The sequence below is a fragment of the Dendropsophus ebraccatus genome, chromosome 14, assembly GCF_027789765.1.
Source record: "Dendropsophus ebraccatus isolate aDenEbr1 chromosome 14, aDenEbr1.pat, whole genome shotgun sequence".
NCBI lineage: Eukaryota > Metazoa > Chordata > Amphibia > Anura > Hylidae > Dendropsophus > Dendropsophus ebraccatus.
Window position 1 is genome coordinate 76,949,211 of NC_091467.1, and position 26,462 is coordinate 76,975,672.

A 26,462-nucleotide genomic window follows, 5' to 3' on the forward strand; every position below is an offset into this window, starting at 1 on the left:
GCTGCTGTCAGTGTTACTGTTGGCCCCCGATCCCTCAGTCCCCGCTGCTGTCAGTGTTACTGTTGGCCCCCGATCCCTCAGTCCCCACTGCTGTCAGTGTAACAATCCGCCCCCGATCCCTTAGTCCCCGCTGCTGTCAATGTTACTGTTGGCCCCCGATCCCTCAGTCCCTTGTGCTGTCAGTGTTACTGTTGGCCCCCGATCCCTCAGTCCCAGCTACTGTCATTGTTGCTACCAGTTCCCTCAGTCCCCACTGCTGTCAGTGTAACACTCCGCCCCCGATCCCTTAGTCCCTGCTGCTGTCACTGTTACTGTTGGCCCCCGATCCCTCAGTCCCCGCTGCTGTCAGTGTTACTGTTGGCCCCTGATCCCTCAGTCCCAGCTACTGTCATTGTTGCTACCAGTTCCCTTAGTCCCCACTGCTGTCAGTGTAACACTCCGCCCCCCCCCTTAGTCCCCGCTGCTGTCAGTGTTACTGTTGGCCCCTGATCCCTCAGTCCCTGCTGCTGTCAGTGTTGACGCCAGTTCCCTCAGTCTCTGCTGCTGTCAGTGTAACTGTCCGCCCCCGATCCCTTATGGCTCGGAGCTGTCAGTGTTGTCATGCAGCGGAGGTAATGAGGAATCCGCGCTCATTATGTTCCTTCTAATAAATAAGCAACATCGGGTGGGAAGACTAATGGAAACTCCAGTCAGACGTTCAGTCGGCTCTGGGCCTTAGGCGGTGTTCACATCTGGTTCAGCCGCTCGGTCACAGACTCCATTGTAACGTTGCGCTGCGGGCAGTCAGTGCGGTCGGTGGGGAAGCTGCTGCTGGTGTCCGTCCTGCACCGGATCAGGCAGATGGTTGTCGCTTCCATTATTAGGGAAGCCACAGTGCAGATGAGGACAGGGTCTCCGAGGGTTCCCTGGGATCTTATACATCCAGCTATGGCAGACATTGTGTTCTTTTCAGATCAGGTCACTACTAGTCATACAGGATGGTGATCAGGCGCGTAATCCGTGTTCTAGATCCGGAGAAGGTGGAAATGTCACACATGGGTTTCTATGGCCCCATTCTCCTCCCTGATGACCTCACAAGGGGGCTGTACATAGACAACGAGAAAACGCCTGCCATTCAAGTCTTTGGGACAGGCCTGGACATCATTTTTATTGACGGGGATGAAAATAACGGGCTGCACCATTAATCCAGCACAATCACCCTGATACGATGAGCCTTTACCTGGCCCAATCTGAGAGTTCCATCTAATGCCCCCTAAGTGGGCTAGGCATCGTGTCACAATACAAGGAGAAAGAAAACTCCTCATTGCTGGCCACACCTTCTAGAGATAGCGCTCAGACATCTATTCCTCACGACTAGCCATGAGCGAACTTGACGAACGTTTGGTGTTTGATTCCCGATGGCTGAAGAAGTTGGATGCAGTCATAAGGAGTCCTGAAAAACATGGATACAGGCATAGTCTATATTGACCTCCTGGAGAACGGAAGGATTGGACATGTTATAATCCAAAGGATCGAGCCCCCAACTTCCTCCAATAGATAATGTCCACTGAAAAAGTGATGGGGTATGTTGTAATTCCAAGGTTCTATATGTATTATAGTCATTGAGGCCGGCCGAGCATCTTATGTGTGTGGGAACCCCCCAACTACCCTTCAAGAGATATCAGGGAATAGAAGGATCGGCCATTTTGTAATCCTAAGGTTGCCATCTACCCTAGTGAGGGGGACCTCCTGACTCTCCTCCGATAGATGATGATGATGTGAGAGAGAATAATCTTGAGTTGTGAGGGGTTCCCCCCCCCTCCCTCCATGAAGGACATGTCCATGCTTGGCCTGAGCCGAGAGGTCGGGAGGAATGGCGGTCACTATTTGGCAGCTGTTGACGGTCTACAGTCCGATTATTCTCTCCGATGTCGTCTCAGGAGCGCTATCCCGATACACAATAGAGGAGACCATCTGGTCTTGCTAGAGTTGTTGTGTCTCAGCGTTAATAAGGTTTGTATGGCCGGCTTTAGTCTCTCGTACAATTCATGAAGTCTGGTTGGCAGGGACACCAGTTGGATTTGGTCTTTCCTTTGGAGTAGAACATCACTTGATCCGTGGACGTTATTACTAGTGACGCGGTTCTTGGCGCATTGACTTTCTCTAAATTATTTCACTGTATTTCAATAAAACGATCAAAGTCCAATGTGTTTTGAGAAGTGGGAACGGTTCCCAGTGAACACCTGGCCGCTCGGATCCCATTACCATTTGTGAAGGAGCCTCGGAGCTTCCTGCCCGCCAGACGACTGTTCTCCAGACCTCAGCTCAACAGATGCTGCAGCCAGAGACCCATTGTAGTTGTGGCCAAACTTTTATCGCTGTGAATCCCCTCGGACGGGCTACGTGCTGACTATAAACCCACCGAGGAATAACCTGCAGGTGGGGGGGGGGGGCGTGCTGGGCTCCTAGATTCTCACAACTGGCAGACGCCTCATACTGATGTCTGCTCCGGAGGTCACTGCTGGTTGACACGGGAGATGCGGAGAATTATGTGGGTGTTATTGTGCAGGACCGGGTAAAGAGACCTGGGGGTGGGGTGCCCCCCCCCCCCCCCCTGAAAATCCACATCACAAATTACAACTGCAGTTTTTAACGTGATTATGTTTTCCTCCAATTAAGTAATTCTGCACCATGTCTGCAGTATGCCGAGCATCCACGTATCTAATGGCATCAGCGTCTTCTGCAGATACTGACAGATACCCCCCCCCCCCCCCCACGCAGGTCGCTGATAAGCGTCGATGCTAGGAACCCCTCCTCGCCTGGTGACGGCAGATAAATGTCATGAAACCTTATAAACTCTGCCTGCAGCCGTTCAGTAGGCCCCTTTAAGAGTCTGTGTGGCGGTCGGCAGTGCCTCTCTACCTGTATACTACATCTGGTGGTGGATATGTCACTGTGCAGGTCTGGGCCGGAGACACTGTAAACATTTGTTTATCAGTGGATTCCAACGTTCGGACCTGCGATAAAAAAAAAAGTTTTGGCCTCACATCTCCCTGTGTAATGGAGCATGTGTGACCTTTGAATGATGGTGGCAGAGGGGACCCAGAGGTGGTCCAGAGATTGGCATTGCCTCCTCGAGCTCTGGGCATGATCTAGAGTTGATGGATCCGTTTTAGAGCGTCGTTGCCCTCTGAGTGCCAGTGTGGTTCTCTGTACATACGGTGTATACCATAGGGCCTGGAACATGCTCCAGATTGTGTAATTTTACTCCTTGTGGCTGAAGAAGTTGGATGCAGCCCTATAACCGCTGTGTATCGCGCATGCTCCAGCTGTGCCCATCTCTAAGCTGCGCCACCACCCCCGTAGGGGCCCACCAGTCACTGCAGAGAGACCCCTAGCCAAAGTGCCGACATTTATAACAAACTGCAGTAACGTCCAGCCTGGGGGTCTCACTACCCGGTGCCGCCCGTCTTACTGTGAGGAGGGGTAAATCTCCTCTTCTGTATCCGCCATCCCGACCCTTCCTGATGAATGCACAATCATCCTCCGCACACTTACGGATTCAGTGACCGCTCAGGCGAGCGATGCGCCAACCACTCAGTATTATACGTATCGTCCTCAATCCACATAATTCCTCCTCCTAATGGCCCTTAATATGGCTCGCTCGGTAATGTGCAGGAGGTTGCCTTGGTAATACAATCGCTGCAATCATTCCGTAACATTTGATGAATCAAGTAGCGTCGGTGACACTTGGACTCCGGTGCATCCGGTGTAATCACCATACAATGTGCCGCTAATGGCAGTCACACAACGCCTCCGCCATTCACAGCTCAATTGCCTCAACAGCGCCCGTACATAGACCTCTTAAAGGGGCACAAGAGCCGTATCCAGAGATAAAGCCGGTTAATTATATAACTATAAAAAAGCACAAAAGCCACGTCCATAATATAAACCCTCGCGTCTATTGTGCATCGTCCTCCGGTTCTGCCGACACGGCCGGCACTAGAATGCATGCTTTTATCATGGCTGCCATAGCTACATCCAGGGATACGCGTCTAATAGATGTCTGTATACAGAGATCAGTTTGGGCTTTCGGACGTTGCAATGGCACCAAAAATAAAAGCTTCCGTTATACGGTGTATTATAGAGCAAAAGGTAAAATGGACACTGTCACTGTCTCTGCATTTATAAACCCAAAAGCCACGTCCAAAATGCTCCAAAGTCTTGGCCACTAGAGGTCACAATTTCCTGTCTGTTGTTAGGGAAACTCTGTCTAAAGCAGCAGAGAGACCAAGACAGAACACAGGAAGTGAGGGAGGAGCTTAGTTAGTTTTATGGTGTGTATGAAGGCAAGCTGAGCCTGTCTGCTTCCTCCTAAGGGCCCACACTGTGCCTGAAAGGTAAATCAAGGCTTTCCTGTAATCTCTGACCGCCTATAAACTTCCGGACAGCTGTACCTTGTGTAAATACTTGTGTTCTTGCTATGTACATGTTAATCTAATTCTTACTTCCCCCAGTGATCATGGTTGCTTGCAGATCACTGCTCAGACCAGGCCTGCTTGTATGATCCCCCCCCACCCAATGGTCGCTTGCAGATCACTTCTTAGACCAGGGCTGCTAGTATGCCCCCCCCCTCCCTCCATGGCCGCTTGCAGATCACTGCTCAGACCAGGCCTGCTTGTATGATCCCCCCCCCCATGGTTGCTTGCAGATCACTTCTTAGACCAGGGCTGCTAGTATGCCCCCCCCCCCCCCCTCCCTCCATGGCCGCTTGCAGATCACTGCTCAGACCAGGGCTGCTTGTATGATCCCCCCCCCATGGTCGCTTGCAGATCACTGCTTAGATCAGGGCTGCTAGTATGCCCCCCCCATGGTCGCTTGCAGATCACTGCTTAGATCAGGGCTGCTAGTATGCCCCCCCCATGGTCGCTTGCAGATCACTGCTTAGATCAGGGCTGCTAGTATGCCCACCCATGGTCGCTAGCAGATCACTGCTCAGACCAGGGCTGCTTGTATGATGGATCCTCTGCCCTGCTGAGATCCCAGAGCATCAGTAAGCCCCATCTCCCCCACTTACTGTCTATATTGTAGTGTAACTCATCAGCTGGTCACAGACTAGTCCTTTTATGTCAGTACTATGTGTGTGTATGTTGTGTTTTTACACGCTCTCATGTACGGAGCTGTTCCGTCGCTTCCCTTGTTGTCGCCATCTGTTTGCTTGTCATTTGGCTTCCATGTGGTTCTCCCACCCCGGCACACAGACGACTATAATGTGTTTTCTAGAGAATGATGATGACTTCTCTGCACCGCAGGGAGAAGAGCTGCCGGCTGCTGCTCCCCCCACAATCCTCCTGTAGGGGGAGCTATAACTGGAGCAGAAGATCCGCCATTCTACATTCGCTGATACTATTAACCCTTTTGTTTTCCAGCAAAACCAAGTCGGAAGCTGACGTTCCTCTATCTGGCCAATGATGTCATTCAGAACAGTAAACGCAAGGGACCCGAGTTCACGCGCGAATTTGAGAAAGTTCTTCTTGACGCCTTCTCGCATGTGTCCAGGTACAGACACCATTTGTAAGGTTGGGGGTTTCCCAAGTGTATTGGTGGTCACCAGTATCTTGAGGGGAGGGGGCGCGAATTGAATTGTAATACCGCACGCAGCCTGAGGACGGGGAGGGGGTGCTGTTTCTGCAAGACGGTGTCATGTTTTATATAATCCTGGATACTAATAAGCCGTTTATATATCCGATCCTGATGGAGCGATGTATCCGGCGTCCAGGGCGGCTGCACAGATAGATCCCTGCCGTGGCGCAGGCCATTTGCTCCATGATTTTATATTAGATTTTTATGCAGGATTATGATGCAGCGATCACCCACTCGGAATTGAGGAGGAAGTGCGAGATAATATATCGCCAACAGCATTTGGCAGCTAACAACTCTGCCATAAATCACAGGATCCAGGTCTCAGCGAGCGAGGCTCATACTCAAGGCCGTATATCAGCACAGCGCGCGGCAGCTTCATCTACAGGAGGGAGGGGGGTAACTTAACCCTTAGAATCCACATACACGGTATACCTGCTGTGCCGTCCGGGCGCTAATACACATCTCCATTCTTATCGATTCCCTCACTGCTGCGGAACCACTTAGAATTCTCTGTGATCAGAGGGATATCTGCAAATCATGATGCCTGACCGCACACCCCAAAGGAAATGCAGCGCACACGTGTATACATATATTCCTCATTATAGCTATGGATGTGTGTGTTTTTTGTTTTTTTTATTAGTATAATTTATATATGTATAGCAGTAACTTTGCCTTTGCAGTAGCCTTGCCTTTCCTATAGTTAATCTGACCCAGGGGTATCCTCTCCTCACCCCCCCCCCCCTTTTCTCCTCTCCTCACCCCCTCTTCCCTGTCATGTCTCCTCCCTCTTCTCGTGTCTGTGTCTCCTCCTCCCCATTGTGTCTCCTCCTCCCTGTCCGTGTCTCCTCCCCCTTCTCATGTTTCTCCTCCCCCTCCCTGTCCGTGTCTCTCTTCCCCGTTGTCTCCCCCCCCCCCTTCTCTCGTGTCTGTCTCCTCCCCGTCCGTGTCTCTCTTCCCCGTTGTCTCTCTTCCCCGTTGTCTCTCTTCCCCGTTGTCTCTCTTCCCCGTTGTCTCTCTTCCCCGTTGTCTCTCTTCCCCGTTGTCTCTCTTCCCCGTTGTCTCTCTTCCCCGTTGTCTCTCTTCCCCGTTGTCTCTCTTCCCCGTTGTGTCTCTCTTCCCCGTTGTGTCTCTCTTCCCCGTTGTGTCTCCTCTTCTCCGTTGTGTCTCTCCTCTTCCCCGTTGTGTCTCTCCTCTTCCCCGTTGTCTCTCCTCTTCCCCGTTGTCTCTCTTCCCCGTTGTGTCTCTCTTCCCCGTTGTGTCTCCTCTTCTCCGTTGTGTCTCTCCTCTTCTCCGTTGTGTCTCTCCTCTTCTCCGTTGTGTCTCTCCTCTTCCCCGTTGTCTCTCCTCTTCCCCGTTGTCTCTCCTCTTCCCCGTTGTCTCTCCTCTTCCCCGTTGTCTCTCCCCCCCCTTCCTGTAATCTTCTTGTATCTTCCTTTCTGTCCCCGGCTATAACATGTCCATCCATTGGTTGCAGTGAAGCAGATGACGGATGCCGGAAGCCCCTGGAGAGGTTACTACACATCTGGCAGGAGCGCAGCGTCTACACCGCCGACTTCATCCAGCAGATCAGACTGGCGATCGATGGAGAGGATAGCCCCCGGGAAACTCCAGGTACCCCGCCTCTCAGCGACCCCATCGCCCCTCCCTGGTTTTCCTGAGACATTGGATGTGAGCGGCAGCGCTGCCCGTGTGTGTGTGTAAACATATATAGTTGTGGTGGATCAGCCTTCAGCTCTGTACTGACTACATTGTGTAAATGTGTTGGTTGGTTTGCCCTCCGCTGGCTGGCGGTCCCTGCTGGCTGGCGGTCCCTGCTGGCTGGCGGTCCCTGCTGGCTTGGCGGTCCCTGCTGGCTGGCGATCCCTGCTGGCTGGCTATCCCTGCCGTGTAATCTGGAGGCTCACTTTCCAGCTTGCTGCTCATCGTTTAGAAGTAGTTTACCTTCTCACTTTCCAGCTTGCTGCTCATCGCTCAGAAGTAGTTTACCTTCTCACTTTCCAGCTTGCTGCTCATCGCTCAGAAGTCGGCCATGTCCCGGAGAGCCAGTTATTAGCATTGTTCTCTTTGTGCCTCTCGGCTGACGTTCTTCTGTAAATCCTCCGTCTGGGGGGGGGGGGGCGATTATGGATGTCATCCTCTTACTGTACACTCTGATACAAACTGAAGGATATTGCTGTATGCGCGGCCCAAACCGCACCGGGACCGGGAGACCGAGCCGCTCAGCTTACAGCCATGTGTTCTCTTCTATAGCTGGGGATGAAGGGACTGTATATCCCTACTAATCCTGGGAATGAAGGGACTATATATCCCTACTAATCCTGGGAATGAAGGGACTATATACTCATACTGATCCTGGGGATAAAGGGACTATATATCCCTACTAATCCTGAGGATGAAGGGACTATATACTCATACTAATCCTGGGGATGAAGGGACTGTATATCCCTACTAATCCTGGGGATGAAGGGACTATATATCCCTACTAATCCTGGGGATGAAGGGACTATATATCCCTACTAATCCTGGGGATGAAGGGACTATATATCCCTACTAATCCTGGGGATGAAGGGACTGTATACTCATACTGATCCTGGGGATGAAGGGACTATATACTCATACTGATCCTGGGGATGAAGGGACTATATACTCATACTAATCCTGGGGATGAAGGGACTATATACTCATACTAATCCTGGGGATGAAGGGACTATATATCCCTACTAATCCTGGGGATGAAGGGACTATATATCCCTACTAATGCTGGGGATGAAGGGATTATATACTCTTACTAGTTCTGCCAATAACCAGCGGTAATATTCGGTATTCCACGTTGTTCCTCCTGGGAATGTGTAAGTAAATTGACATTTCTGTAAATGATTTTATATTTTTCCCATTATCAACGAAATGAGATCCGGCTGGTGGACGCTTGCCCCGATCCGGCTGGTGGACGCTTGCCCCGATCCGGCTGGTGGACGCTTGCCCCGATCCGGCTGGTGGACGCTTGCCCCGATCCGGCTGGTGGACTTTGTAATAAATATAATGGAGGGCTCCTTTAAGACCCGCGGTTGTGCTGTCTGACACTATATTTATTCCTCCTATCTGAATATACTGGAGAGGAATGTTATATCAGGACTAAATATAGCAGCGTCCCCCGCTCACACCCCTGCATGTCCGCCCGGGGATAGCAGCTGTTTGGACAAGTGGTCAGGCGTGGGCTGCGCTCCGAAACCACCGTGTACTGAGCTCTCACCATGGCAGAGAGCAGAGATGTGCTGCCAGTCTGTATTATATATAATATTATATATTATTAATCCCTGGATAGTTCAGTGGATTTGTGGTTGGCTGAAGGATAGATGTCAGAGGGTTGTTGTTAATGGTGAATATTCCGAGCAGAGACTGGTTACACGTGGTGTGCCTCAAGGGTCTGTTCTGGGGCCTATTCTTTTTAATATGTTTGTAAGTGACATAGGAGAAGGGTTGGTAGGTAAGGATAGTGATATAGGAGAAGGGTTGGTGGGTAAGGATAGTGACATAGGAGAAGGGTTGGTAGGTAAGGATAGTGACATAGGAGAAGGGTTGGTAGGTAAGGATAGTGACATAGGAGAAGGGTTGGTGGGTAAGGATAGTGATATAGGAGAAGGGTTGGTAGGTAAGGATAGTGATATAGGAGAAGGGTTGGTAGGTAAGGATAGTGATATAGGAGAAGGGTTGGTAGGTAAGGATAGTGATATAGGAGAAGGGTTGGTAGGTAAGGATAGTGACATAGGAGAAGGGTTGGTGGGTAAGGATAGTGACATAGGAGAAGGGTTGGTGGGTAAGGATAGTGATATAGGAGAAGGGTTGGTGGGTAAGGATAGTGACAGGAGAAGGGTTGGTGGGTAAGGATAGTGACATAGGAGAAGGGTTGGTAGGTAAGGATAGTGACATAGGAGAAGGGTTGGTGGGTAAGGATAGTGACATAGGAGAAAGGTTGGTAGGTAAGGATAGTGACATAGGAGAAGGGTTGGTGGGTAAGCATAGTGACATAGGAGAAGGGTTGGTAGGTAAGGATAGTGATATAGGAGAAGGTTTGGTAGGTAAGGATAGTGATATAGGAGAAGGTTTGGTAGGTAAGGATAGTGACATAGGAGAAGGGTTGGTAGGTAAGGATAGTGACATAGGAGAAGGGTTGTTAGGTAAGGATAGTGACATAGGAGAAGGGTTGGTAGGTAAGGATAGTGACATAGGAGAAGGTTTGGTGGGTAAGGATAGTGACAGGAGAAGGGTTGGTGGGTAAGGATAGTGACATAGGAGAAGGGTTGGTAGGTAAGGATAGTGACATAGGAGAAGGGTTGGTGGGTAAGGATAGTGACATAGGAGAAAGGTTGGTAGGTAAGGATAGTGACATAGGAGAAGGGTTGGTGGGTAAGGATAGTGATATAGGAGAAGGTTTGGTAGGTAAGGATAGTGATATAGGAGGTGGTTTGGTAGGTAAGGATAGTGACATAGGAGGTGGTTTGGTAGGTAAGGATAGTGACATAGGAGAAGGGTTGGTAGGTAAGGATAGTGATATAGGAGGTGGTTTGGTAGGTAAGGATAGTGACATAGGAGGTGGTTTGGTAGGTAAGGATAGTGACATAGGAGGTGGTTTGGTAGGTAAGGATAGTGACATAGGAGAAGGGTTGGTGGGTAAGGATAGTGATATAGGAGAAGGGTTGGTAGGTAAGGATAGTGATATAGAAGAAGGGTTGGTAGGTAAGGATAGTGACATAGGAGAAGGGTTGGTAGGTAAGGATAGTGACATAGGAGGTGGTTTGGTAGGTAAGGATAGTGACATAGGAGGAGGGTTGGTGGGTAAGGATAGTGACATAGGAGAAGGGTTGGTAGGTAAGGATAGTGACATAGGAGAAGGGTTGGTGGGTAAGGATAGTGATATAGGAGAAGGGTTGGTGGGAAAGGATAGTGACATAGGAGAAGGGTTGGTAGGTAAGGATAGTGACATAGGAGAAGGGTTGGTAGGTAAGGATAGTGACATAGGAGAAGGGTTGGTGGGTAAGGATAGTGACATAGGAGAAGGGTTGGTAGGTAAGGATAGTGACATAGGAGAAGGGCAGGTAGGTAAGGATAGTGACATAGGAGAAGGGTTGGTAGGTAAGGATAGTGACATAGGAGAAGGGTTGGTGGGTAAGGATAGTGACATAGGAGAAGGGTTGGTAGGTAAGGATAGTGACATAGGAGAAGGGCAGGTAGGTAAGGATAGTGACATAGGAGAAGGGTTGGTAGGTAAGGATAGTGACATAGGAGAAGGGTTGGTGGGTAAGGATAGTGACATAGGAGAAGGGTTGGTAGGTAATGATAGTGACATAGGAGAAGGGTTGGTGGGTAAAGTTTGTCTGTTTGCTGACGACACAAAAGTGTGCAATAGGGTTGATATTCCTGGAGGTGTCAGTAATATGGAGAATGATTTAGCTTTGCTAGATAAGTGTCCAAACAGTGGAAATTGAAGTTCAACGTTTCCAAATGTAAAATAATGCACTTGGGGAGGAGGAATCCTCTATCCGAGTATCACATCAGCAGTACTGTGTTGGAAAAGACTTCAGAAGAGAAGGATTTAGGGGTAATGAAATCTGACAGCCTTAAAGAGTCACTGTCGTATTTTTTTTTTTTGCAGAAATCAATAGTCCAGGCGATTTTAAGAAACTTTGTAATTGGGTTTATTAGCCAAATCTGCCATTATCTGCATGTAAAAAGCCTTTTCCCAGGTCCCCCCCCTCCTTCCACTTTCATCCACTCCAAAAAATCTGAAAATTGTGACTTGTTGCAGGAGACGTCCCCTGTCTGCTCTATGGAGAGGGGAGGGGGGAGGAGGAAGGAGGGAGTTAGCCGGCAGCAGAAAGCAGATAACAGAGGATTACAGGCACAGAGCTGGGTGACAGCTGTAATCCGAGCTCAGACAGGTCACTGGTGACTGTCACAGGAGATATCCCGTGAGGGATTTGTAGATTAACTCTTTGTTGTCCTGTTTTGGTCTTTTCTTTAGCTCTCTCCATAGGAGAACAATGAAGACGGGGGAGAGCTTCAAACTGCTTTTTCATGATAAAAATGCATTTTTCGGATAATAAACCCAATTACAAAGTTTCTTAAAATCGCCTGGACTATTGATGTCTGCAAAAAAAAATTTCACGACAGTGACACTTTAAAATGAGTCACCAGTGCAACCAGGCGGTGGGGAAAGCAAATTGTATGCTGGGCTATATATATAATGGTATGCTGGGCTGTATAGCTAGAGGTATAACCAGTAGGAAGAGGAGATTGTGATCCCGCTGTATAGAGCTCTGGTGAGGCCACATCTGGAATACTGTGTACAGTTCTGGACGTGCGCCATGTGTGACGCTCTGCCCGGGACACTGACAGCAGATATATGTGACAGGGAGGATTCCTGTGCGAGAGAGAGCGGTGCCCGGGGGAGCAAGGAGGTGCCGACCCCATACCTGACCCCAATTGTATGTGCGGGAGGGGGGAGGGGTCAGGGCAGAACAGCAGGTAAAATAGATAGATTGATATGAGAGAAATTAGATAGATTATAGATAGATAGATAGGAGATAGATAGATAGATAGGAGATAGATAGATAGATAGGAGATAGATAGATAGATAGGAGATAGATAGATAGATAGATAGATAGATAGATAGATAGATAGATAGATAGGAGATAGATAGATAGGAGATAGATAGATAGGAGATAGGAGATAGATAGATAGGAGATAGATAGATAGATAGATAGATAGATAGGAGATAGATAGATAGATAGATAGGAGATAGATAGATAGGAGATAGATAGATAGGAGATAGATAGGAGATAGATAGATAGATAGATAGATAGGAGATAGATAGATAGGAGATAGATAGATAGGAGATAGATAGGAGATAGATAGATAGATAGATAGATAGATAGATAGATAGATAGATAATGGATAGATAGATAGAGATGTCTCATATCTATCTCCTATCTATATCTATCTATTTATCTATCTATCTATTATCTATCTATCTATCTATCTATCTATCTATCTGTCTATCTCCTATCTATCTCCTATCTATCTATCTATCTATCTATCTATCTATCTATCTATCTCCTATCTCCTATCTATCTATATCTATCTAGTATATACCATCTATATATCTTCTATCTCCTATCTATATAAAATCTATCTATATTAGATCGATAGATTATATATATAGATAGGAGATAGATGATATATAGATAGATATGAGAGAGGAGATATATTATAGATAGATGATATACAGATCGTAGATAGATACAAGATAGATAGATAGATAGATAGATAGATAAATATATAGATATTAGAGAGAGGAGATATATTATAGATAGATTACATATCGATAGGAGCCCTATCTATCTATCTCCCTATCTATCTCCTATCTATCTATCTCCTATCTATCTATCTCCTATCTATCTATCTCCTATCTATCTATCTCCTATCTATCTATCTCCTATCTATCTATCTCCTATCTATCTATCTCCTATCTATCTATCTCCTATCTATCTATCTCCTATCTATCTATCTCCTATCTATCTATCTCCTATCTATCTCCTATCTATCTCCTATCTATCTCCTATCTATCTCCTATCTATCTCCTATCTATCTCCTATCTATCTCCTATCTATCTCCTATCTATCTCCTATCTATCTATCTCCTATCTATCTCCTATCTATCTATCTATCTATCTATCTATCTATCTATCTATCTCCTATCTATCTATCTATCTATCTATCTATCTATCTCCTATCTATCTATCTATCTATCTATCTATCTATCTATCTATCTATCTATCTTCTATCTATCTATCTCCTATCTATCTATCTCCTATCTATCTATCTCCTATCTCTCCTATCTCTCCTATCTATCTATCTATCTATCTATCTATCTATCTATCTATCTTCTATCTATCTATCTCCTATCTATCTATCTATCTATCTATCTGTCTCCTATCTATCTATCTCCTATCTATCTATCTCCTATCTCTCCTATCTCTCCTATCTCTCCTATCTCTCCTATCTCCTCGGCAGCACTGTGGGGGCCAGCAGACAAATCCTAGACCTTGGATCAGCCAGTAACAGATACTCTGCAGCACTCTGATTGTAGTACAAATGTGAAAATGTGGATTTATTCCATAAAATGATGTGCAGCAAACTTCATAAGTAATCCACAGGGTTTTGGCGTCTCCTATGTGTCACTTATAAATGGCACAGGAGACGCTGAAACGTCGTGTTTCAAATGGGTGTGGTTTTCAAAAGGGGGCGTCATAATTATCGCTCAATTTATCGTTACTGCGGCAATATGTACGATAAACCACGATATTAATTTAGGCCATTACCGCCCAGCCCTAGTCTGGAGGAAAGGGGGGACATGATGGGAGACCTTTCTATATGTTACAGGAGGAAGAAGGGAAAGGGAGGACATGATGGAAACCTTTATATATGTTACAAGAGGAAGAAGGGAAAGGGAGGACATGATGGAAACCTTTATATATGTTACAGGAGGAGGAAGGGAAAGGGGGGACATGATGGAAACCTTTATATATGTTACAGGAGGAAGAAGGGAAAGGGGGGACATGATGGAAACCTTTATATATGTTACAGGAGGAAGAAGGGAAAGGAGGTACATGATGGAAACCTTTATATATCTTATAGGAGGAAGAAGGGAAAGGGGGGACATGATGGAAACCTTTATATATGTTACAGGAGGAAGAAAGGAAAGGAGGACATGATGGAAACCTTTATATATGTTACAAGAGGAAGAAGGGAAAGGGAGGACATGATGGAAACCTTTATATATGTTACAGGAGGAGGAAGGGAAAGGGGGGACATGATGGAAACCTTTATATATGTTACAGGGGGAAGAAGGGAAAGGGGGGACATGATGGAAACCTTTATATATGTTACAGGAGGAGGAAGGGAAAGGAAGGACATGATGGAAACCTTTATATATGTTACAGGAGGGAAGAAGGGAAAGGGGGGACATGATGGAAACCTTTATATATGTTACAGGAGGAAGAAGGGAAAGGGGGGACATGATGGAAACCTTTATATATGTTACAGGAGGGAAGAAGGGAAAGGGAGGACATGATGGAAACCTTTATATATGTTACAGGAGGAAGAAGGGAAAGGGAGGACATGATGGAAACCTTTATATATGTTACAGGAGGAAGAAGGGAAAGGGAGGACATGATGGAAACCTTTATATATGTTACAGGAGGAAGAAGGGAACGGGGGGACATGATGGAAACCTTTATATATCTTATAGGAGGAAGAAGGGAAAGGGAGGACATGATGGAAACCTTTATATATGTTACAGGGGGAAGAAGGGAAAGGGGAGACATGATGGAAACCTTTATATATGTTAAGGGACTAAATAAGGGTCAGGAGGGAAGTGTTTCTAGTAAAAAACTGAGCTCAAGAACAAGAGGACACAGTGAGAGATTAGTTGGGGGGAAAGATCAGAAGCAACGTGAGAAAATATTATTTTACTGAAAGAGTAGTAGATACCTGGAACAAGCTTCCAGCAGGGGGGGTTGGTAAAGCTACAATAACAGAATTTAAACACGCCTGGGATAAACATACATCTATCCTAAGATAATAAGAAAGAAAATACTAAAAGGGCCGACTAGATGGACCCAGTGGTCTTTTTCTGCCGACAATCTTCTATGTTTCTATATTTCTACCAGGTGGTATATAGGTGGCAGACACTAGAGTCCCCTCCCCTTTGTTCTTGAAGGGATAAGTCACTGTCTGTGTGTATGGGGGGACTAAATCAACTGGTATAAGAAGGTTAAATCTCCAGTCTTCCAGTACTTATCAGCTGCTGTATGTCCTGCAGGAAGTGGTGTATTCTCTCCAGTCTGACACAGTGCTCTCTGCTGCCACCTCTGTCCATGTCAGGAACTGTCCAGAGCAGCAGCAAATCCCCATAGAAAACCTCTCCTGCTCTGGACAGTTCTTGACATGGACAGAGGTGGCAGCAGAGAGCAGTGTGTCAGACTGGAGAGAATACACCACTTCCTGCAGGACATACAGCAGCTGATAAGTACTGGAAGACTGGAGATTTTTATATGGAAGAAAATGACAAATCTGTGTAACTTTCTGGCACCCGGTGATTTGAACCTTTTTCTGCCGGAGTTTCCCTTTAAGTGTTCTTCTGTTGGGATGTAGGCAGAGGGCTGGGTTGTTATTACTCAGCTAATATTTCCTTTCCCAGCTCCATTTGGTGTCTCTGAGGAAGCTGCGCTATCCTTCTCCTCCGATTTCCCCCCCCTCCCCCGTTCCGTCGCTGCCACCACCGTGCTCTATGGGTTTCCCACTGACATGAAAAGAAAACAGATTAAAAAGCTTTTCCACAATTGCGTAGTCTGAACGGCGTATGGGTAATTTTCTATATAGCAACCGAATCCCAAAATGGTAATTGAGGCGGAGGCGGCCACCGCACGTTCCCCCTCTTTATGTGGCAGCCGCTATTGTCTGTTCCCAGTTCCCTATTGGCAGGTGACCCCATCTGTAAGGAGAGGCGCTCACGTCCGGCTTCTTCTCTAATAGTGTGATCCTCGGGGGGGGGGGGGGGGTCAGTCACGCGTCCCGCTCCCTGCAGGTGCTTTATAGCTTGTATAATTAGCAGGCTCCTCGCTCAGGTAGGCCTCGGTGATGGAGCGCGGCCGGCTTCCCCCGCTGTTATATAGAAGGCCGGGCAGCTCGGGGAAGCTTTTAGCAGCTGATCTCATACCGTCCCCTAATGACAGGAGCAGGATGACTGCTGGGGAGAGGAATGGCGGCCCCCGCTCTTTATTCCCACAAATGAGCTTAAAGGTGCACAGGGAAATTAGCGCCTGCGAATCCATTTCTTCAAGGAATCTCTTCATATTAGGAAGCGTTTTGCCGGGTCCTCTGGGGAGGCGTTAATGTGGATTTAATCTCCTCGGCAGCCCGGGCCTCTGCCCACCGTGTCATCCTGCTGACTGATCTCCGTAATTACGCCTCCCGATCGGGAAATGTGCATTTTTAATAAAGGCGGCCTGAAGATGGATGGCTAATATAATAAGGGAACGCGATGGCGGTAATAAGAATGGTATTGTATCCATAGATCACCGGAGCGCCGCGGCAGCAGCAGCTATATGTAAAGGGAGGGCACAGAAATTACCCTACACGCCATGGTGTATGCGGCCGTATATAGATACCGTATAGATATCACCATGGTGTATACGGCCGTATATAGATACCATATAGATATCACCATGGTGTATGCGGCCGTATATAGATATTCTATTAATATCGCCATGGTGTATGCGGCCGTATACAGATACCTTATAGATATCACCATGGTGTATGCGGCCGTATATAGATACCGTATAGATATCACCATGATGTATGCGGCCGTATATAGATACCGTATAGATATCACCATGGTGTATGCGGCCGTATATAGATATTCTATTAATATCGCCATGGTGTATGCGGCCGTATACAGATACCGTATAGATATCACCATGGTGTATGCGGTCGTATATAGATATTCTATTAATATCGCCATGGTGTTTGCCGCCGTATATAGATACCGTATAGATATCACCATGATGTATGCGGCCGTATATAGATACCGTATAGATATCACCATGGTGTATGCGGCCGTATATAGATATTCTATTAATATCGCCATGGTGTATGCGGCCGTATACAGATACCGTATAGATATCACCATGGTGTATGCGGTCGTATATAGATATTCTATTAATATCGCCATGGTGTTTGCCGCCGTATATAGATACCGTATAGATATCACCATGGTGTATGCGGCCGTATATAGATATTCTATTAATATCGCCATGGTGTTTGCCGCCGTTTATAGATAGCGCCATGGTGTATGCGGCCGTATACAGATACCGTATAGATAGCGCCATGGTGTATGCGGCTGTATATAGATACCGTATAGATATCGCCATGGTGTATGTGTGCGTATATAGATACTGTATACATATCTAAATGGCGTTTGCAGGCGTATATAGATATCACCATGGTGTATGTGTGCGTATATAGATTCTGTATATAGAGACTGCGTTTCCCCAAAAATAGGACGTGTCTTAATTTATAAATGCGCTCAGTCTTATTTTCAGAGGAGTCTTATTTTTCCATGAAGAAGAATTTACATGTACAGCAGGGACAGCGTACGGTATGGCGGCTTCTGGCCACCTGGGGGAGCTCACCCCAGCACACTCGTACAGCACAGCAGGGACAGTGTACGGTATGGCGGCTTCTGGCCACCAGGGGGAGCTCACCACAGCACACTCATACAGTATAGCAGAGACTGAGTATGGTATGGCGGCAGGTGACCGAATAACAGCAGACTGTGTGCAGCTCTACATCTGGCGGTAGGGGACAGCCGGGATGGCGGCAGCTGACTGTCATGTCCTGCATGCAGCTGCTCTGCAACAGACGGTGACATTAGGGGACAACGGCAACTGCTATAAAGAATCCCAGCTGCATGTCCTGCTGGTCTGTGTGGCGGCCATGCTTCCAAACCAAAACCTAGCTAGGTCTTACTTTCAGGGGAGGCCTTATAGTTAGCAATTCAGCAAAACCTCTACTAGGTCTTATTGTCTGGGAAGCCGGGTGTAATAGTGCTGCTACTAGGCCCTTGTTCCTGGGATACAGGGTATAATAATAATGCTGCTGCTGTATACACCAAGTGACAAGGTTCACAGTTATGTGTCCCACATACAGGGGATATGAGAGCGTATATAGCAGCTACCAGGCTCCCTGCAGAGTAACAGTATATGCAGGAGCTGCAGGAACCCGGCCTGGTTAGTATGCAATCAAGGGAAGCCCCATCCACCATGTATATCCGGCCGTGGCAGTCCCGGTGGGCAGCTGGTGGGTGGGGATGCTTGGTGTCAGGACCCTTGCCTATTCTAAGGATAGAACATAATTCGCCCCCCCCCCCCCCCCCCCCCCCCACGAAAATGCTCTTTAAGTAATGTCAGTGATATAGGTCAGAAGGTCTGGGCGTCCGTGCCCTTTTTGCCCCTGGTTATGGGTCAACAAAGTTTTCTTAAGGTCCCCGTGCACTTTTGGCGCTATCCTCCAGTATACAATGTAGGGGGGTCTCCCGACCATCTACTGACAGACGGTATCGATGGAGATAAGAGTCAGGTGTGATGGAAAGGACAGGAGATGTAACTGATGGCCGTTGGCTATTGTTTGTGTATGGCCGGCTTTAGCCTCAATGGGCCTACGTGTCCAGCTGGTCTGGTGACAGTGTAGGAAAGTTCTAGAAGCTTTGGTCAGAGATGTATAGAGGGGACGGGGGACCTTGTTTGTCATTATCGTGATTTTAAATGAAATTCACTGGACAGCCACAGAATATGGGGCCGTTCACACGTCCACAGTATACTGTCCATGCATGGACACGTTGCGTGAGTACAGTAACATGAATATATAAACCGTTCCCGAGCTCCCGGGATTATCAGAATGAATCGTGATGTCAGGAGAACCGAGGTCTGGTCCGCAGTATACAGTCCGTACATGCAGCATATATTACAGACGTGTGAACGGCCCCTAAGGTAGAATACAGTGATAGGTCTAGAAGTAATGGAGATGGCAGAGGACGGGGCTGGTCCCAGAGGTACGACCACCCATCCCAGAGGACAGGTCCCAGAGGTACGACCACCCATCCCAGAGGACAGGTCCCAGAGGTATGACCACCCATCCCAGAGGACAGATCCCAGAGGTATCACCACCCATCCCAGAGGACAGATCCCAGAGGTATGACCACCCATCCCAGAGGACAGATCCCAGAAGTATGACCACCCATCCCAGAGGTATGACCACCGGTCCCAGAGGACAGGTCCCAGAGGTATGACCACCCATCCCAGAGGACAGATCCCAGAGGTATGACCACCCATCCCAGAGGTATGACCACCCATCCCAGAGGACAGGTCCCAGAGGTATGACCACCCGTCCCAGAGGACGGGTCCCAGAGGTATGACCACCCGTCCCAGAGGACGGGTCCCAGAGGTGTGACCACCCGTCCCAGAGGACTGGTCCCAGAGGTGTGACCACCCGTCCCAGAGGACGGGTCCCAGAGGTGTGACCACCCGTCCCAGAGGACGGGTCCCAGAGGTGTGACCACCCGTCCCAGAGGTGTGACCACCCGTCCCAGAGGTGTGACTACCCGTCCCAGAGGACGGGTCCCAGAGGTGTGACCACCCGTCCCAGAGGTGTGACCACCCGTCCCAGAGGTGTGACCACCCGTCCCAGAGGTGTGACCACCCGTCCCAGAGGTGTGACCACCCGTCCCAGAGGTGTGACCACCCGTCCCAGAGGTGTGACCACCCGTCCCAGAGGTGTGACCACCCGTCCCAGAGGTGTGACCACCCGTCCCAGAGGTGTGACCACCCGTCCCAGAGGTGTGACCACCCGTCCCAGAGGTGTGACCACCCGTCCCAGAGGTGTGACCACCCGTCCCAGAGGTGTGACCACCCGTCCCAGAGGTGTGACCACCCGTCCCAGAGGTGTGACCACCCGTCCCAGAGGTGTGACCACCCGTCCCAGAGGTGTGACCACCCGTCCCAGAGGTGTGACCACCCGTCCCAGAGGTGTGACCACCCGTCCCAGAGGTGTGACCACCCGTCCCAGAGGTGTGACCACCCGTCCCAGAGGTGTGACCACCCGTCCCAGAGGTGTGACCACCCGTCCCAGAGGTGTGACCACCCGTCCCAGAGGTGTGACCACCCGTCCCAGAGGTGTGACCACCCGTCCCAGAGGTGTGACCACCCGTCCCAGAGGTGTGACCACCCGTCCCAGAGGTGTGACCACCCGTCCCAGAGGTGTGACCACCCGTCCCAGAGGTACGACCACCCGTCCCAGAGGTACGACCACCCGTCCCAGAGGACGGGTCCCAGAGGTACGACCACCCGTCCCAGAGGACGGGTCCCAGAGGTACGACCACCCGTCCCAGAGGACGGGTCCCAGAGGTACGACCACCCGTCCCAGAGGACGGGTCCCAGAGGTACGACCACCCGTCCCAGAGGACGGGTCCCAGAGGTACGACCACCCGTCCCAGAGGTACGACCACCCGTCCCAGAGGACGGGTCCCAGAGGTACGACCACCCGTCCCAGAGGACGGGTCCCAGAGGTACGACCACCCGTCCCAGAGGACGGGTCCCAGAGGTACGACCACCCGTCCCAGAGGACGGGTCCCAGAGGTACGACCACCCGTCCCAGAGGACGGGTCCCAGAGGTACGACCACCCGTCCCAGAGGACGGGTCCCAGAGGTACGACCACCCGTCCCAGAGGACGGGTCCCAGAGGTACGACCACCCGTCCCAGAGGACGGGTCCCAGAGGTACGACCACCCGTCCCAGAGGACGGGTCCCAGAGGTACGACCACCCGTCCCAGAGGACGGGTCCCAGAGGTGTGAGAAAAAATAACTGTTTATGAACCGACCAGAGCCAGAAAGTTATACAGATTTGTAATTTACAAATGGAAATTTAAAAGGAAAAATCTCCAGTGTTCCAGTATGTATCGGCTGCTGTATGTCCTGCAGGAAGTGGTGTATTCTCTCCAGTCTGACACAGTGCTCTCTGCTGCCACCTCTGTCCATGTCAGGAACTGTCCAGAGCAGCAGCAAATCCCCATAGAAAACCTCTCCTCCTTTGGACAGTTCCTGACATGGACAGAGGGGGCAGCAGAGAGCACTGTGTCAGACTGGAGAGAATACACCACTTCCTGCAGGACATACAGCAGCTGATAAGCACTGGAAGACTGGAGATCTCTGTAACTGTCTGACACCAGGTGATGTATAAACCTTCCTTGTCCCCCTGTAATGTATGACTTTGGATGTGCGCTCCATATTTCCCTTTTATCTATAATTGCGACTTCCAGGTGTCGGCGTAATTGTCAGACTATGTGGCAGTCTGGGCGGCAGCGGCGGCACGGGGGGGGGGGGGGCGGGTAATGATCGGTAATTCATTTTGTGTTTTCGTGTGGATTTGTCAATATTCTGTTAGTGTGGGGATAATGAGCGATTATTACTCAGTGTTCCCCCCCCCCCCCCGCTGAGCGGCAGCTGATGGAGGGGCCTCACTGGGCGCTGTTCACACTCCCTAATAAATCCAGTCACCGTCCTTTACTCAGTCGTTACCGCAGTTCTCACCAAGCTGTCACTTTCTAGCTCTTGCAAAACTACAACTCTCATTATGCCTGGATGTCTCTCAGCAAGGTACAGCATCTTCTAGTGGGTCACACCAGTACATTCTTACTATGGGTGGGGGTCCCAGAGGCTAGCTTCTCACTGACCTTTCAGCTGCACTATGTAGCATAGCAGAGAGGAGTAGGTGCTGTGCTGCCCAGAGGGGAAAAGGAGAAAGTTACTGTGTCTGTCTAATTATTAGCTGTGGCCGCTGGCAGCTTCTTACAGTATTAATTATAATGCTGATAATTACAGATAGATATGATATATGATATAGCTGTATATAAGTGATGAGCAGTGCGGGTTATTTTATCCCTGTTGTGTGTAGCTATGTATCTATCTCCTATCTATCTATCTATCTATCTCCTATCTATCTATCTATCTCCTATCTATATATCTATCTATCTATCTATCTATCTCCTATCTATCTCCTATCTATCTATCTCCTATCTATCTATCTATCTATCTCCTATCTATCTCCTATCTATATATCTATCTATCTATCTATCTAGCTAGCTAGCTATCTATGATGTAGCTGTATATAAGTGATGAGCAGTGCGGGTTATTTTATCCCTGTTGTGTGTAGCTATGTGTAATCTATCTCCTAGCTATCTATGATGTAGCTGTATATAAGTGATGTGCAGTGCGGGTTATTTTATCCCTGTTGTGTGTAGCTATGTGTAATCTATCTCCTAGCTATCTATGATGTAGCTGTATATAAGTGATGTGCAGTGCGGGTTATTTTATCCCTGTTGTGTGTAGCTATGTGTAATGTCTTCCTCTTATCTATCATATAAATAATTATTCTGACACCGTCCTCTTCTTATTTCTCTTAGTGCCTGAGGAGAAGGTGACGTTGAAGCGCAGTTTCCAGCAGGTCCAGGAGGAGGAAGATGATTATCCTGGCAGCTACTCCCCGCGGGATCCCTCTTCTGGGCCTCTGCTGGTAGGTCCTCACGTTGTCGCTGTAGGAGAGATACAGGCGGCCTCATTAACCCCGCTTGCTCCCATATGTCTCTGTCTGCTCCATCAGCTGAGACATCAGTGTATCTGGCAGGTGGATGCAGCTCGGTACAAGGACACGTCCACCTCTGCCCTTATCTGCAGGACGGCCACTCGCAATCTACTCTACATGTTATTCTAGATAAAGAACAGGCCGGGATGTCTCCAGGTCACTGTGCGAGGCCTCACTCCGGCGTGCCACTCACTCCGCACATTGCCGGATGGAGACTGATAACTTTACTGTTAATATGTCAATTAAATTACATTTTAATTATAAAAATAATAAAAGAAGAGGATGAGCTCATACGTCTCCTGTAAACAAGAGCAGGGAGTACGGATCAGTCATTCCCCACCATGGGGGGGGAGGATTGTTTAAGAATTATAGGACTATTGTGAGTGGACGTCTTCAGAAGCAGAGTTACACCTTGACTTTTACCTTTAAGGGGTATTCCGGAATTAGTTCTTCTCTGTGGCTGGGCTTAGGATAGCCATTTTTCTTAATAATATAAGTCAGTGGAAACAGATCTCGCCATATGGCGCACAGCATCGTATGCGTTGGTGTCAGTTGTAACGGTATACACTTAGAAGCTATAAGTTAAAGGGACAGGCCGCTCTCCCTGAAGCCTGGTGCGATTGTCCTCGGCTGGTTTATCATGTGGTCTCGTGAGCCGCCCTCTCTCCTGGCCTCTTGACCCTGCACTATAAGTTATCAGCACAACAGGGCGGTACGGGTCTTACTGGAGCCGTCTGGAATGTAATAAACATGGCGGCAATACAGATTCCTCGTCTCCTGTACACCATGCTGTATCTCATGGCTGCTGGATGGGGTCCTCCTGTATGATATTCAGGGGAAGGCGATGTACATAAGACAATACAGGCAGCGTCTATCTTATTACATATCAAGGTATGGGAATCCTCTGCAGCAATAGCAGCGAGCTGCAAGACTTGGTTACATGCATCTAGCGGCCTACAGAACAGAGTAGCAGCGCCTTAAAGGGGGTTTTATGGATGAAGTGTTTTGTTCTTTTGTTTTTTTGTTTTTTAATTCACCTCTATATTTGTACTAGATGCCCTGGGTGCAGCCAAAATAAAATGACATCTCATGCTCAGCTGCCCTGATCTCCCCCCCCCCCCCCCCCCCCACCCCTTGTTGCCGTTCCAGTTCCCCATTCTGCTTTCAAGGGGTTCTGACCCTGCAGGATCGGCCCGGTTGCTCTTGCCGGTGATTGGCCAAGTGGTCACTTCCTGTTGGTTTGTGATGTCATCAGTAACAGGAAGGAGCACAGATGATGATGGACAGAGGACAGCAGTGGTGGGGAATCAGGGCAGAGGAGTATGGGGCAGCATCCAGGGGAATTTATAAAGGAAATAAATAATCCTGGATGGCACGGCATAGATGTTACCTTCTATGTCACCTGATTTCCCCTTTGCTCTTGTATACTCGGCTTGGCTGAACATACTTGTGTTCTCAGTAGAGAAATAGCGGCTGCGGAAAGTCTTTTGCTTTTGGCTTCTGTCCATGTTGTTGTCTTTCTGCTTTTCTATTGGCTCATAGATTGCACCTGCCCTGCCAATCACTGCCTGCAGCAATGTCCCATCCTGTCCAGTCATTGGCTGAGCGGGCACTTCCTGCAAACCAACAGAAAAGTGAGGGCTGCTCGGTGAGGACTGGAGTCATTCATCGCCTGCGGTGATGGAAATAAAGGGGCACATGAAGGGTTGCTGGATTGTTTGTGCAGCCCTTCACTCCAATCTTTGAGCGGTGTTATAGGCTTCTGCTAGGTCAGCATATATCAGGCATTGGGCGTTCCTTGTAGATCCCCGGTGTTGTAGTATTATACGCCGCCCTCTTATGACTTTGTTATCCTTATACTTTACCATCGTGTTTTCCCTGAGTTCTCTATTTCCCCCCCATCCCTCACTGTCCGCCGTGTATCTAGAACCTCTCCTGACCCGCGGACGTCCGCATCACACGGCTAATGACTCCAATTACTGGAAACAAGATCTCCATAACAAACCAGGCGGCCATTCCAGCCGCTGCCAATGGTGTAAATATGGATTTTGGCTCTTTAAGTGAATTCCTCCTGGTGTAAACAGTGTGAAGAGCGTTCTTAGTGCGGCGGCCGTGCAGACGGCTGTCATGTTAGATGTTGCTTCATGTTGAGATAAAGCAGCGTGTCTGTGTAGGAGGACCGCTGTACTCCATCACTCCTGCCTCAGCGCCGCTCCTGTCTCTCCTCATACGCGGCTCCCAGATGAACCCGGGGATAAGGCTCATAGCTTGTCATACAGAGATGTGTTCAGTATGCAGAAAGTGGATTAATAGGAAGGAGCGGGGAGGCCGCAGAGAGATGTGGTGTCAGGATAGGCTGGGTGTCTGGACTGTGTCACATAGTGGGGGTTCACTTACTTTCCTGGAATCACACAGCAGCTCGGCGGTTCGCTCAGTTGCCTGGCAGCAAACGTGACCAAGGGAGACATCTGCCCGGTGTGTCCTCCATAATCACATTGATAGGTTAATTGGTTCCTGGTGTGAATGTGAGATGGCGATCCCTACTGGGGATGGAGCTAAGGGAATGGTGACCATATCTCTATACGAAGCCTAGCGGAGCTGTACGCTTTATATGCACTGTTATAGGAAGCGATCCCTACTGGGGATGGAGCTAAGGGAATGGTGACCATATCTCTATACGAAGCCTAGCGGAGCTGTACGCTTTATATGCACTGTTATAGGAAGCGATCCCTACTGGGGATGGAGCTAAGGGAATGGTGACCATATCTCTATACGAAGCCTAGCGGAGCTGTACGCTTTATATGCACTGTTATAGGAAGCGATCCCTACTGGGGATGGAGCTAATGGGAATGGTGACCATATCTCTATATGAAGCCTAGCGGAGCTGTACGCTTTATATGCAGTGTTATAGGAAGCGATCCCTACTGGGGATGGAGCTAAGGGAATGGTGACCATATCTCTATACGAAGCCTAGCGGAGCTGTACGCTTTATATGCACTGTTATAGGAAGCGATCCCTACTGGGGATGGAGCTAATGGGAATGTGACCATCTCTCTATACGAAGCCTAGCGGAGCTGTACACTTTATATGCAGTGTTATAGGAAGCGATCCCTACTGGGGATGGAGCTAAGGGAATGGTGACCATATCTCTATACGAAGCCTAGCGGAGCTGTACACTTTATATGCAGTGTTATAGGAAGCGATCCCTACTGGGGATGGAGCTAATGGGAATAGTGACCATCTCTCTATGAAGCCTAGCGGAGCTGTACACTTTATATGCAGTGTTATAGGACGCGATACTTGTAGGGCTTCAGGGGCTCTGAGAGGGATCTGCGTGGTGTGGTGGTCGTGTGTCATACAGTTATACAGCATATACATAGGAGATCAAGGAAGAGCTTACTCTCTGGAGGTGACATCACTGCAAGTCAGTGCCTGCATCCTGTTGTTGGGGTTGTTGCCCCTCCTCAATAAGCAAGGTGCTGGGAGGCCTTTATGGTGGGATTGGAGGAGGAGTAATGAGGAGTGCTCCATAAGGTATGTGAGGACCCAGGCCCAGAATGACAGTCTAGCGCATTAGGCCAATACCCG

General features: G+C 48.8%; 1 protein-coding gene across 1 annotated transcript in view; it reads left to right on the forward strand.

The window, feature by feature from the left end:
• RPRD1B (regulation of nuclear pre-mRNA domain containing 1B) overlaps positions 1–26,462 on the forward strand; it is a 39,666-nt gene that overhangs the window by 7,268 nt on the left and 5,936 nt on the right. The window contains exons 2-4 of the mRNA XM_069953611.1: positions 5,409–5,538; positions 7,097–7,233; positions 22,696–22,805. Coding sequence (XP_069809712.1) covers positions 5,409–5,538; positions 7,097–7,233; positions 22,696–22,805 — 377 coding nt within the window. The remainder of the gene's footprint in view (positions 1–5,408; positions 5,539–7,096; positions 7,234–22,695; positions 22,806–26,462) is intronic.